Here is a 14,606-nt window from a genome sequence, read left to right as displayed (position 1 = left end):
GTGCTAAGGTGGGTGGGTCCTATTATGTTGCCAGGAATTCAAGGCCCACCTAGATGTGATGTAACTTCCTGTTACCTCGAATATATATTAAATTTACTTCTGGTGCTGCGTGTCTGTCTGTCCCTCTATCAGAGGACAGACGCCACACCCAGTCCCAGCTTATTCTATTTGTGTCCTGTCTTTTCATTTCTCAAATCCCAAAGCGCCTCTACTTAAGAGAACCAGTTCATGTCTCTCTCTCTCTCCATGCAGGACGCGGAGAAGGGAGTTCCCTTCCTCCCCCGGACAATAGGCCTAAATGGCAAGGAGACAGGAGACAGAACATAAGATTCACAGGTGGACCCATCCCCTCCGCCCCCAAAAACGAAAACAAACAGAGCGTAATATAATGGTAAGAAAAAGAACTGGACCAAGACCATAAGGAAAGAAAAGTGTACAAGGAGGAACAAGGGCCCAAAATATACATTTCTGATTTTTCTTTCAAGGTCAACAAAAAGGAACTTACTCTCTTCTCATTTCCATCCTCATCCATGCAAACTCCAATGTACCCTGAAACAGGCACAAACCAGATTTGAGTTCCCACCCATCACCCAGAAAGTCTAAGTCATTCACAATGTCTGTATGGGCTACCTGGGCTAGTTCTTGACTTAACTCTGAAAATAATCTGAGTGGGTTTAACAGTGAGGATGTGGGTACACCGATAAGAGGTGGCATTCCATGCTTCTTCAGGCAGGCTTTGTGGTTATTTCTAATAGTGATGATAGCAATAGTGATAACACAGCAATAACGATGGTTCATAAAGCTTTTTCAAAGTCAGTATCTCCTTTCCCTCTTCCATATGTCAGTGCCAGTGTGGGGAGTAGGGAGGAAATGAGGCAAGATCCTCAACACTGAATGGAATCTTGAAAATCCTACCAGGAGGAAAGGGCAATAATTCTGTAGTAGGTTCTGACTCACCACTAATTACATTAGGAATGCATATTAAACCAGGTCAAATAAATCATATGTGTTTAAAAGAAGGTTTCTAATCTTAAATCAACTTAAACTATGGTACTTTGATATTAGATTCTATGTTACTGTGTTTCTAAAGGCCCATATATTCTTGCTGAGAGTGAGACTAGGGCAGGGGTGGGCAAACTTTTTGACTCGAGGGCCACAATGGGTTCTTAAACTGGACCGGAGGGCTGGAACAAAAGCATGGATGGAGTGTTTGTGTGAACTAATATAAATTCAAAGTAAACATCATTACATAAAAGGGTACGGTCTTTTTTTTTTTTTTTTTTTAGTTTTATTCATTTCAAATGGGCCAGATCCGGCCCGTGGGCTGTAGTTTGCCCACGGCTGGTCTAGGGCATGAGGAAGAAGACCATGATCTACAGGATGCTGAGGTTCCCTGTTCTATTTTCTACTCTTTTATCCAAGATCCCTTTGCACAATTGAGCATGGGCTTTTTCTACGAAAGTTTGGATGGGCAGTTTGAACAGGAAAGAGGGCTCTACCCAGCGAGCTGTCTGGAAGCCCCTTGGAGATTCATAGTACACACTTTTCATGAGCAGAAACTTAAAGGTCCTGGTCTATACAACACTCTTCCTTCAAGACCAACATCTTGTGCCTGAGCACCTTCAGGTCTCTGAAATGGGCTTTGTTGCTTTTGTTTTTAATTTTTTGAGAGTGAGGAGGAAGAAAGATATTACCAGACTCACCAGAGCACAGCTTGTGGAGGAAGGAATTGCCCAGGGTGACTATGGTAGGGAGGTCTTCGATGTGCTGGAGCTTTACCACGTTGGAGCTGGCGCCTGGGCCTGCTAAGGTCCTCAGCTGGGCTGGGTCATACCGATCCCCGATTCCGATAGGGAACACTGTCACTCCTGAGTGAGCAGAGGAACAAGAAAGGGTCTCTGCCAACCTGCTTTGGTTAGGTGGGCACAAAGTGGACTGGCCTGAAGCTACACCCTGTATTTGTATAGAGCCTCATGTTTTCCAGATTGGACATTCACAGGTGGCCATGAGATGACTTAGTGCCATTCCACTCACCTGGCCCTTCCTCAGCACCACACCAGTCTGTTGATATTCATAGCACAAGTTGTTATGGGCCACCCAGGCTGGGTCATGCTTGTTTCATCCCCTCCCTAAAGCAGCAGCCTTTGTCTCTTTCCATTACTCATCCCCCAAACCCATTAGGCTGGTACTAGAAAAGGGCTCTGAATACAGGAAGTTCCCCAATGGTTCTCAAGGCCCCATATGAATCCCTCTGGCCACAGACATGGAGACGGTGGTGAGAGACCAAGGATACCACTTTAAAAAAAAAAAGTGTGAGCTATGACCCATTCCTGGACACAAAGTGAAAATTAAAGGTTAAAAATCTAAAGAATGCAGACAAATGGAGGGTTAACACACACTTATTACTACTTGGTTTCCAAATAGCACAGGGATTGGATGATTTCCTGCTGCTTGAAACCAGGCCACATGCAGGTATGGAGCATTTAAATCAGCCGGGACATCTGGAAGTAACACCTTCCCACTTTCAGTCCTCGGGCAATTTAGCACAGTCTCAGAGTGGGCACTGGACACTTACGGTTGGATCTGGCGGCCTCGGCAGCTGCAGCCACAGAGTCTGTGGAGTCGCCCATGACCAGGATGACCACCGCCTTAGAGGCACCCGGCCTGGCACCATGGCCTGCCGACGTGATGTATCGCACAGCAAAGCCCAGAGCATCCCCTGAGAGTGGAGAACAGACCACACAAGTGAGTCTTGGCTGTAGGGAAGGCATTTCTGAAGCCAACTGGGCATCCTGTCTCCAGGTAGGTCCTTAGGCCACCAAAGCGGAATGATTCAGAGACTCAGGGAGTCCCGCACACAAGTGAGATCCAGATGAGACCAGAAAGAGCATCTAGGCCCTCCCTTTACAGCAAAGAAAACTGAGGCCAAAGCCAAAGTGACTGGCCAAGGTCACTCCTCACTTATGCCAAGAATGAGGACCAGATGCAGACCCTGCATCCCAGCCCATGACATTACATTACCAATTTGGCTGGGGCCTCCCTCCTGCTGCATTTGGTCCACAGCGCCCAGCAACTGGGTCTTCTCCTGGGCCATGTTCCATGGCACATCGACTGTGGTGATGCTTCCGTACTGCAGCACGGACACATGCGTGAGCTGAGGCCCTAGCGGAAAGAGGACACGAATAGCGCTTTCGAGCAAGCAGAGCGCCAGGAAGAGCCCCTTTCTAACCTGCTCCTTCAGGTGCCTCACTCACCAACATTGGCTTTTGAAATGAAAGCCTTGGCAAAACTCTTCATTTCATCGAAGTAAGAAGCTGGAAAGCCAGAGGAGCCATCCAGGAGGAGGATCACATCCAGGGGCTGGCTGCAGTCTGCAGAGAGACAGGAAGGTGAGCACACAGTGCCAGCAGTGCACCGGCCACTGCAGCACACAGCTGCATTCAATGGGCAGGTTTGGGGCACCACCAACCACATGGCACCATCAAGGGACGTGTCACCATTAGTCCTGCAGGATGGCAAGATGAGCCTGGGAGGAGGTAAGGAGGCCAGGAGTGCCCCAAGCTTGGAGGCACTGGGAAGACTCCAGTGCCACTCAAAGGCAGTTTAAATGCCTCCCCATGAAAGCGAGAGGCATCTGTTCTCACAGTAACAGGAGGCTGCAACTCTTCCAGAATTGAGTGAGATACTGGAGCAGCAAAACAGGGAGATAGCAAAAGGAAATGGAGCAGCAGTATGGCCTTGGGTCTCGCGGGTAGGTAAGTGCTGAAAGGTATTCTGATTATAAATGCCTACTGCTCCTGTGACTGCTCTAGCACAGATCACAGTGAGGAAGCAAACTCTGGCCTCAACACCATTCTGAGACTGCGTACAGTGACACTATTCCTGTTCTTCACAGAAATATCACAAGAATTTCAATAAATCTGTGGCTCTGATTAAAACAAGAACAAAGAAACAAAGGCACTGAGTCCAAGTGGGAGGATAAAGAGACATTAAAAGAAGGCTAGTTATTCTGGATGGTCCCAGACACGCCAAATGAGGATGTTCAAGAACTAGGAATTGATTAGACATTAGTATCCATTCTGAAGGCAGTAATCATAGCAGAGTGGCAAGCACTTGCTGTGTGCTGGGAACTGTTCTAAACATATTTCAAAAAAAGTACTATTATTATCCCCATTTTACAGATGAGGAGACAGATACACACAGAGGTATCTGCCCAAAATTATTACCCCCAAAATTGCCATAATTGCCCAGCTAGTAAGTGGCAGAGGTGAGATTCAAACCAAGGCAGTCCGGCTACAGGATCTGAGCACTTAACTGCTACCTGTCACCATTCCTTGGCCTTGCCCCCAAAGAGTGTCAGCTACTTAGAATAATTGCATCCATCCAGTGTGGTCAAAAAGCTGATCATCACCAAATGTCACAGGTTACCTCCAAGGCAGGGAGTGGGATTGGGTAGGATGAGGCTGTGTGACGAATAAATATTTTTTACTCCCTATATTTGGTATTATTTAAACTTTAACAATAGACTTGCATTACCTTTGAATGCACAAGAACAGATCCTCCTCAATAAAGGATCACAGATGACTCTCCCTGCCTAGGAGGTGAGGACACAGGCACTCTGGAGGTGGATGTGATCGAAGGCACAGAGTAGGGGAGCCGGGATTGGAACCTAAGAGGCATCTCTCCACCAAGGCATGGCACCTATGCAAGGTGCCCACGTACCTGGGGCGGGGGAGAGGGTGGGGATCTGCAGCACCTCTCCGGAGCAGCACCTCTGCAGCACCAAGTCAGGAGCCTCTCGGGGGAGCATCTCGAAGTCCTGGATGAGGATGGGGTCATTGGGCCAGCCAATCCTCTCCAGCTCTGGCACGTTGGCATGAGGGCCCACGCCGATGGGCACCACCTGGATGTCTCCAGGCATCCGCTTGATCACATCAGAGGCGGGGTTCGCAGTGACCATGTAGACCAGGTTAGGTGCCTGCTCCCGGTCCCCCAGGCTGGCCGAGAAGGTGTGCTCGGACACGTACTGCAGGGCCAGCCCCGTGTTGGTGCTGTTGCCGCCCTGGTAGCGGATCTCCCGCACCCGCTGCAGGACGTCCTGCTTGGACTGTGTCTCGCGGAAGGTGGTCTCCTCGATCACCGTGTACGAGTATTGTAGCACCGAGACGTGGATGCTCTCCTGGCCCACGTTCATCCGCCGGATCACCTCTTCCATGAACTCCTTGCTCTTGTTGAAGTTGGCCTCGCCGATTTGGTCCGACCCTTCTAGAACAAACACCACATCCAGAACCATGGAGTTCCTCTTGGGCCCCAGCGTCGAAACCCCCAAGTGCTCCGGACCCACGGTGACTTGGGCCATAGGAGGGGGCTGAGTCGGGGCCGGCGCCTCGGGCGCGAGGTCACAGAGGTAGCTGATAATCTCGTCCCTTTGCTGCTCCAGCTCGTCCACGCTGCTGAGCACAAACGCCTTGTTCTCGGGGGCCTGCTTCTCGATAAGGCGGATCTGCTTGAGGTTGGCGTGCGGCCCGATGCCCACCGGGACCACGATGACCTTCTTCTTCTTCAGGCCCTGGACGTAGCGGACCAAGTTCCGGCCCAACTTCTGGGGCTCCTGGCTGGCCGTCAGGAGCAGGGCGATGCGGGAGGCCTCGGGGCGGTCGATCTTGCCGAAGATTTGGAACAGCGTGTACTTGAGGACCTCGCTGGTGGAGGCCACTGCACTGCCTGCATACTTCACCTGGCTGGCGAGGCGCCGCATCTCCGAGGGCCGCTTCCGGTCCCTGAGCTGGATGTAGGCGTGGGAGCCCTCGTGGTACTCCACCAGCGCCACGCGGATCCGCTTCTGGGAGATGTGCAAGCGCTCCATCATGTCCACCACAAAGACCTTCAGCACCTCAAACTCGGCCGGGGACAGCTTGGAGGAGCCGTCCAGCAGGAAGACCAGGTCCAGCAGCTTGCTGCAGAAGAAGTCATGCAGCGGCGGCTCAGGGGTGTCCTCCACATACGGGGTGGTGGGGCTGACCGGGCCTTCCGTGGGGGGCGCCTCTAGGCCTTCAGGTTCCCTGCAAGCTTCACAGGTGAGGTTGACACCATCACAGTGACTGCAGAGGGAGAGAAAGAGAAATGGTTCCGGAAGAGGCTCTGAGCGCTTCTCAGCCTTACTCAGAACCGCTGCTCCTGTTTCCATACATCTGCCTGCCTAGCCCACCTGCACTGAGCTCCCATGGGTCACTCTCCACCCAAGAGAGACATCATTTTTAACATACGTCCCCTAACATACACACACACACACACACACACACACACACACACACACACAGCAAAGGCTTCCCTGGATTCTACAAGCCAAACTTTACTAGGACCTGAAAAAGAATCTTTCTTGTTTTAAGGCCATCCACACAGCCATTGAAAGTAGATTTTTTTTTTATCAAACTACATCTCTAGCAATACAAATATTTAATTACAACCCAAACCTTCTGCCAAATAACTCCAAAGACAAATATTACTCTAAAATGTTGACACTGACCAGGACTCATAAATGTTCTACTGAATATAAATGCTTTACAGTATCTACCATATATATAAGCATAAGCGACCATTAGACCATTCAACTGGTAGCTATGATGTGCACTGACCACCAGAGGGAAGATGCTCAATGCAGACGCTCAGGGCAGATGCTCAGGCATGGAAACATAGAACAGACTGATGAATCTCAGAGGGAAGAAGGGAGAGGGGAGGACAGGAAGAGATTAACCAAAGATCTTATATGCATACTAGAGGCCCGGTGCATGGATCCATGAACCGATGGGGTCCCTCAGCCTGGCCTGTGGGGATCGGGCCGAAACCAGCAGTCCAACATCCCCCGAGGGGTCCCGGATTGAGAGAGGGCACAGGCCAGGCCAAGGGACCCCACCATTGCACAAATCTGGGCACTGGACCTCTAGTTCATTATAACAGGATTTAAACTGGATGAATTTTGGACCATGTTTAATATGTCCCCAAGATGTTTGATGGGGGAAAGTCAGTGGCTCATTCATTCAATCCTCCAGCAGACATATGGAAGCACCTATCACATGCCAGGAACTGGCTAGCTAGACCCTGCACCCAGCCCCAAGCACATACCATGCGTCTTTAGCAGAGCAGCTGCCCCTGACACACATTCCTACACTACCAGTCCAAATTTCCCGGCCTTTCTGACCCCTTCTCCCTTCCACCAGTGTCCTGGAGAGTGGCAGGCTATGCCAGACTATAGATACAACCCAGGCTAGTACCTTCTCTTCTGTAAACTCTTGGTCTTTGAGGTAACTTGCCCTCAGCACTCCCAGTAAGGCCAAGAGCCCTGGGATGTGTGCCCTGCGGCTCACTTCCCAGGTGATGCTCCAGCCTGCTTTGGAACTACTGTCCACACCTGTTTGCCCCTGGCAGCTGCCCTCCCTGTGGCCAGCAGAGAGCGGTGGGGAAATGGCTCTACATTCATGTCCTCAATGGCTCTACACTCAGAGCCCCATGCCAGTGTCTGGCCCTTCCTTTATTCCTTAATCTCCATTTCAACAGAGAGCAAGTAGATAGGCAGGGTCTTACTGGGAAGTTAATTCCCACTTCCTTGTGGCCCACACAATTTATTGCTTCCATCTTTGCTAACAGTGCATGAGTGACATACTTTCTAGTTTCCTGTGTTTGCTAGAGAACTCACCCCGGGCAGCGTTCACTCATGTTTATACAGATGGCTGTGGCTGGATCTGACTCTGGCAGCTGTAGCCATGGCCCCTTCCCCAGTGAATTTAAGTTCTCAAGTTTAAGTTCCCATAAGAAGTGGTATTGAATATATGAATATATCAACATCCAAAAGCATGTTCCTTACTTAGGAGCAGGACTTCATAAAGCTCAGTGCTCACCCTGGGGACTCGTTCTCACCTCCCCAAGCTCCCCCACTCCCAGAGGCAGTCGAGTGAGAAAACCCAGAGTCTTCCCTCCCAGTTACAAAAGCCCTGTCCTGGGACTGGGTTGTGGCTCGGAGGTGTCTAAGTCACACTGAGGGGTCAGGGCTCTGCCTCACTTTCTTTCTCTGCATCCCCATCTCCAATAAAAAAAAAGGAAGCCTGACTTTCATAGACTAGATGTGACCTCCAGGAACAATGTGAGACTTCACCCATGCTCCAGCAAGAAGAGGTTAAGAAGTCTAATGGACTTTAGCCAGTTTTTCTCAGTGGTTGGAGCATCAGCCTGAGGACTGAATGGTCCCAGGTTCAATTCTGGTCAATGGCACATACCTGGGTTGCAGGTTTGATCCCTGGCACCAGTCAGGGCAAGTGCAGGAGGCAACCAATCGATGTGTGTCTCTCTCACATCAATGTTTCTCTCTCTGTCTCTCCCCCACCCTTCTACTCTTTCTAAAAATCAATGGAGAAAATATCCTTGGGTGAGGATTAATAAAATAAAAAAGAAGAAGAAGCCTAATGGTTCTCTTAAGAGATGTTTTCTGAAGAAGCAATCTAGTCTGTCCTTAAAGCAAGAGAAACAAGCTAAACAAAAACTACCTTTCAGCTCGCATAGCGAGGGCATTTTCCCAAAACCTACACCTCTGAGCAGGTCCCCAGAGTAGACAGTAAGACTCATGCTTCAAACAACCAGGTTTTACCAAATCTGGCAGTGCTCGGGATCACCGGGGTTCAAGGTGACTTTCTTTCCGGGGGCCAGGCGCCTGCCAGACACCTCGCACACGGGGCAGTCTCCGGGGTCAACACAGGTCTGCAAAAGCTCGTCCAGGATTTTCCCTGCATGACAAACCTCTCATCAGGAGCCCAAACTCACCTTTACAACAAGGAAAACTTACCTTTAACTAAAGGTGGCTTAGGTTTTGGGCTAAATCCCTAGAAGGGGGCATGCAGGAGGCAGCCAATCAATGTTGTTTCTCTCTATATATCCCTCTCCCTTCCTCTCTCTCTAAAAATCAATAAAAACATTTTTTTAAAGAAAATGCTGCTCCATGCAATAGACCCATAAATAAGCAAACAGAAGCTCAACTTGACAAAAACCATAGCTGGCCTGGCTCCGATGGAAGGACACGTGCAAACAGGACCCGGGGTTATAGGGTTGGGGATCGGGCAAGGCTGAAATGACGTAAGACAAGGAATCACCTTTCCTGACAAACTGTCCCATCCCTCCATCCGCCCCCACACAGGGAAGGTGGCTGACCTGGAGGGCAGTGTGCATGGCAGCCCTCCACACACTGCACGGGGCAGGCCAGTGGCTCGGGGTGCTGGCACGTGATGGGACAGGCAGGGGCACAGCTGTTGTAGCGCCACTCGCATTCGTACCCATTCTCCCGGATATTCTTCTCCTCACAGTTCTGGGCTGTGTAGACAAGAAATGAGCGTAACCATTAAAGCATAGGCAGTCCTGTGCCCACTGAGATGCCAGGACTTCAGCCAGGCCCCAGACAGATATGGTGGTGATGGCGCTGGGGGAGATGACGAGAACACTGGGGACAAAGGAACTATAGGAGTCACCAATATTAGAGGCTGCTGGACTTGTTAAGCACCTAAACCAGGAACTCAGTGGTTCTGAGTCGGTTTTCCATATAGAAACCATCAGCTGCTTACACCCGAGGAAGACCCTACATAAATGTATGAGTTGATCGCTCATATTGGCAAATATAGTGTCTAGTTAAAGACATACATTCACTTCCCTCTTCTTTTCATCACTCTTCCCCCTTCTCCCCCTTCCAGAATTTCTCCAGAGTAAGGGTCTCTACATATTAATGTCTTTGATCCCTGTCCCCTGTCCCTCCTCACTCACATCAGTGTCTTAACTCCCTTCTGCCCTCTACCATCCATCCCCACACTAGAGCTCTGCCTTCTCTCCCATGAAGGTGTCATCCTGCACCCACTTTAAGGTCTTAATGTCCAGATGCACAAGAGTTGAGGAGAGGGGGATTGAGACCCTGAGGGACACCAGGACTCACGACACAACGTGGCTGTCCTCCAGGTCACCACCTTGCCGTGCTGGGCACATACATGAGCATAGGCAGCAATGGTGTCACAGAAGCAGGCACAGTCCCCAATAGACTCGCAGGAGCAGGTGTCGTAGATACAAACATCCAGGAATGGCTCAGGGTCCACCTGTAAGGGAGCACCAGGATAGCCCAAGCTTGCGACCAGACAAAGGCACTCTGGCTCTTGGTCTGTATGGAAACATTCTGGTGGTCAGAGTATGAGAAAGGGGGGTCCAGAGTAGGAGGGGAAATGTAGGTCAATGCTTCCAAAGAGGGGATGGGTAAGAAGGCAGAATTTCTAGCTTCTAATCTGTATTCCAGCAAGAAACATTACGTAAAGCCAGTCTTTCATAGAATGGTGTGTCTAAGAATTTTTCAAAAGAACATTTGTTTCTATCTGTCCACTTACCTGCTCAATAATCCATCCATCCCCAAAACGGACTCCCAACCTCATGGATGTTTGAGTGTTTTTTACATAGACACATCACACACACACACACACACACACACACACACACACACACACACTGCTCACTCTATTTCCTTTGCCTCCATTCAGCAAGAAGAGAGAGGAAATACATCAGGACCCACTCACATTGCCCTATGAGGTGCTATGGACTGGTATGCTGGACAGTAGGACCAGCCTGTGTACTCCTGCACTGACCGCAGGTCTACACGAAGAGGTAGCCTATCCACCATCCACATTCAGTCACAGGAATCGGGCTGACCTTCCCTTCCCCCAAACATGCCACTACACACACTGGCCTCTTTCGGGGTCACTGTGAAAGGAATGAATTCAGACATTGAGTGGGTCATTATTTCCAACACCCGCCGACAATCCCGGTTCCCCTGACTTCTCTCACTGTCTCCACTGTTCCCATTCAGATGCCCAGGAATTCCACCAAAGCAGGGAATCCCAAATATCTTTGGCGTCCTCCAGGACTAAAAATCATTGGATGGATAGAAAGAGAACTGAGATACAGGTATCCAACCAGTCCTGCCCCCAGGGGTGGTGCAACACAGCAGCATGTGTGTTTGGAGAATTGCTTACCACCATTGGAGAGGAAGACACAAAAGCAAGCCACAGAATGAGGCCTCAACACCCTTTTCTGGAGCTAAGACCAGAAAAGGGTTTTTGAGATAAGACCTAGGAGCTGTAGGGTTTTACGAGGGGAGAAGCTAGAGTACTCAGATCTGAAGATATAGTGAGGTAACAGCAAAACAAAATTCCTGGCTCTAGTGTTGGAGACAAGATAACTCCGGGGGCACAAGCTCTAAACCTGATGCCCAGAAGAGAAGCTGATGCTCAGAAGAGCAGGGCCTGGCATAGAAGAAACATGACTTGCCAGGCATTGCTTTCCCCATAAACTGTTGATTATCCTTTCTGTTTCCCAGTTTGCAACAATGAAGGGCGAAATAAAGGTGACCCCATGCAGATCATTTCAAAGGCTCCCAGGCTGGTTCCAGAATTAGACACTTGTGCTCTGAGTGCCCGAGCCACTGGCCAGCCCTCAGCGCTCCTCTGCCTCTGGCTCCCCGGCAGCCCTCACCAGCTTGTTGCAGTCCTGGAAAAGGTCACTGGTGAGGATCCTACAGGAGGAGTCCACCATGCTCTGCTTCATGATGTTGTTGTGGCAGGTGGCAGGGGGCGAGTCCAGCGGCACCTGGGGAACAGGGCAAGAGAACAGAAATAGACCAAAACAGTCAACCTGGAAGGATCCAAGAGACCCTCTTCCAAGCCCTGCAACCACTCCAGGGCATACCACCCCCCACCCACCACCCGCAGCCCATAAGGAGACCCCAAACGTACTTTCCTGGTGTCAGCACACTGTGGGCTCACTTTCCAAGAATTCCCAAAGTCCACGGGGTCTTCCTCAACTTGGAGATTGCTGCCGGTAAAGTCATTGTTCTGGACACCGTCGAAATTCCCACAGAGGCCACACACCTGCTCCTGATGACAAGTTGAGAGCATGAGCATTGCAAACCTCAGGGCCAGTTCTGACTCAGGGCAAGGAGGGCTCCAGACAGCAAAGGAGGCCGCTCATCTGAGAGGAGGAGGGTCGGGGGAGGCAGAGATGGAGACCCAGAAGAGACCAGAGTGATCGGCAGAGCCTGGCCCTTGCCAAAGCCTTTTCCTGGCCTTCCTCACTGACCTCATTTTAAAGTTAAAAGAAAAAAATATGATTCACAAAGAGAGACAACCTGCCCATGTCCTGTAGTTGGCCAAGTGCACAAGTGGGAATTAGGCAGTCTTGGCTCTAGAATCTCCAATATAAGCCATCACCCTCCGCAGTAAGGGCCTGGGCAGAGAGGAGCTAGTTCATCGTTGCATCAATGAGAGTGCAGAAGTCTGACTACTTTATACTATGGACACAGGAGTCCTTTATCTGGGTAAACAGCAGCCTGTTCATAGCAGGCTGGCCAGGGTTCTTATGTATACCAAGTGCCACTAGGGCTGACATAAGATTTTATTCATCTTCATGTTCACCTATCACAGTGTTGGTATACAAGTCCCAATAAGTGATTACTGAATGAATGGAAACCATCACATAAGAACTAGGGGAGGAACTGGAAATATTTGGCCTGGAAAAGAAAAGATACTACTCTTACAACATAGTTGGAGCCCTGTCTTGGGACAAAAATATTCCTATTTTGATTCAACATGGAGAATTACTGGGAAGCACATAAGAATGTTCCCAGAGTTGGGACAAAAGGCCCAAGATCTTTACATGGTTTAACAGCCCCCACAGTATGATCCCTGCCTCCTCCCTACCCTTGTTAACCACAGTTCTCCCCAAGTCCCTCCGCTCCGGCCACAGGCATCCTTGCTCAAACACTCCAAACATCATCCACCCTGCAGCCTTTGCACGTGCCTAAATTCTCTCATCCAGATGTCTGCATGGCTCACTCCCTCCCTTTTCTGAAGAGTCTGCTCATGCATCCCCTTTTCAGACCGCCTACCTTCCCCTGAGACATCAGGAGGCACAGTGTCTACTTCCTACTACTCAGGAAACTGAAGAAAACCAATAGCAAGTCACAGACAAGATGAGGAAGAATGGAGGAAGGTCACTGACCTGGTATGTCTGCTTTAGCACCACGGAGATACTCAGGTGGTGGTCCCAGACCACAGAGAGTGCCTTGCCCAGCAGCAGAATGATGTACCGGCCAGACTCCACCACCTCAAAGTGAGTTTCATCCTTCATGGGCCTCTTCACATTCACCTAAAGGAGGGTGAAGCGTGAGACAGGGAGAGGGAGTACCCACATCTGCCTCCATGGAGCTCCATTTGCCCCATTCAGTGAGAGCTCATCCCTCGTGGCCACCTGCCTGGATGTTTCTGTGTCTGTCTCACCTATCACTCTCCAAGAACCTTCTAAGAGGCAATAATAGAGGTGGCAGCAAAATCATAATTATGATATTAAAAATACAACAAAACCAACTAGCAGAAGATCATCCATCACTTCCTTAAAAGAATTTTTGACACTTGATCATTAAATGCATGTGGCCTCCTAAGTAGGTTTTTAATGTGGCAATGATTTTAAGCATCTCTAGGCAATTGATTTTATTTATTTATTAAAATACTACAGGCTCGGTGCACGGATTCATGCTTCAGTGGGGTCCCTCAGTATAGTCTACGAGGATGGGGCCAAAACCGGCAGTCCAATGCCGTCTACCACTCCTGCCTGCCACTCCCACTCACCGCTCATCCCAGCCCTCTGTGCCTGCTGTGGGCTCGCACCCAGTCAGTCCCAAGCAGGAGAGGAGTCCCAAGTGGGAGAGGCTTGCACCACCACAGTGGTGCTCGCCAGTCCTGAGCCCTAGATCTGGCGCCTGTAGGGAGCACACTGACCACCAGGGGGCAGCTCCTGCATTGAGCATCTGCTCCCTGGTGGTAGTGCACATCATAGTGACCAGTCAACCAGTTGTTCAGTCATTTGGTCACTTAGGCTTTTATATACATGGATGTTTTTGTTGACTTTTAGAGAGAGAGGAAATGAGAGGATAGAGATAGAAACATTGATAAGAGAGAAATATCATCGATTGGCTGCCTCCTACATGCCCCTACTGGGGATTGAGCCGCAACCCAGGTATTTGCCCTGACCAAGATTCGAACCATGACCCTCTGGTTCATAGGTCGATGCTCAACCACTGAGCCACACCAGCCAGGCTCAACATCTTAAACAAGATCTCCTTGGTGGTTCTCATATACCCTCTGAGAACCATGTCAAAGATCTACACAGGGCCTGGATCTGGTTACTGCTCTTTTTAAAAAAGATTTATCTAAAAAGAACTGAAAATGTAAAAAAAAAGTAAAAATTCCCAAAACACTATCACTTCCCAAAATACAAATAATCATATATGCATATATATGTATATATATGCATATATGTAATTGTATTCTATATATATTATATACACATATAATTAGAAGGAAAAGTCCTCCTGCCCTTCAGTGTCCACTCCACCCTCAGAGGTAAGTACTGATCCTTATGCAGATAGCATTACCACCCTTCTCCACACTTTTCTCTTCACCTTCATTAAAATGGGCTCATGTTATGCATACGCATCTGTAACTTGTTATAGAATACTAGAGGCCCAGTGTGAAATTTTC

The 14,606-nt window shown here is 49.5% G+C and overlaps 1 protein-coding gene across 1 annotated transcript in view; it reads right to left on the bottom strand.

Moving 5' to 3' along the window:
* VWF (von Willebrand factor) overlaps positions 1 to 14,606 on the bottom strand; it is a 118,244-nt gene that overhangs the window by 36,485 nt on the left and 67,153 nt on the right. The window contains exons 22-33 of the mRNA XM_006757606.2: positions 13,069 to 13,215; positions 11,805 to 11,945; positions 11,545 to 11,658; positions 9,965 to 10,121; positions 9,196 to 9,354; positions 8,639 to 8,774; positions 4,723 to 6,101; positions 3,255 to 3,371; positions 3,022 to 3,162; positions 2,576 to 2,719; positions 1,704 to 1,868; positions 506 to 549 (exon numbers count right to left, since the gene is read on the bottom strand). Of these exons, the coding sequence (XP_006757669.1) occupies positions 506 to 549; positions 1,704 to 1,868; positions 2,576 to 2,719; positions 3,022 to 3,162; positions 3,255 to 3,371; positions 4,723 to 6,101; positions 8,639 to 8,774; positions 9,196 to 9,354; positions 9,965 to 10,121; positions 11,545 to 11,658; positions 11,805 to 11,945; positions 13,069 to 13,215 (2,844 nt within the window). The remainder of the gene's footprint in view (positions 1 to 505; positions 550 to 1,703; positions 1,869 to 2,575; positions 2,720 to 3,021; positions 3,163 to 3,254; positions 3,372 to 4,722; positions 6,102 to 8,638; positions 8,775 to 9,195; positions 9,355 to 9,964; positions 10,122 to 11,544; positions 11,659 to 11,804; positions 11,946 to 13,068; positions 13,216 to 14,606) is intronic.

This window comes from Myotis davidii, unplaced genomic scaffold, assembly GCF_000327345.1.
Source record: "Myotis davidii unplaced genomic scaffold, ASM32734v1 scaffold13, whole genome shotgun sequence".
NCBI classification, from domain to species: domain Eukaryota; kingdom Metazoa; phylum Chordata; class Mammalia; order Chiroptera; family Vespertilionidae; genus Myotis; species Myotis davidii.
The sequence above is the reverse complement of the archived record's forward strand: the minus strand, read 5'-3'. Positions and strand labels throughout refer to the sequence as shown.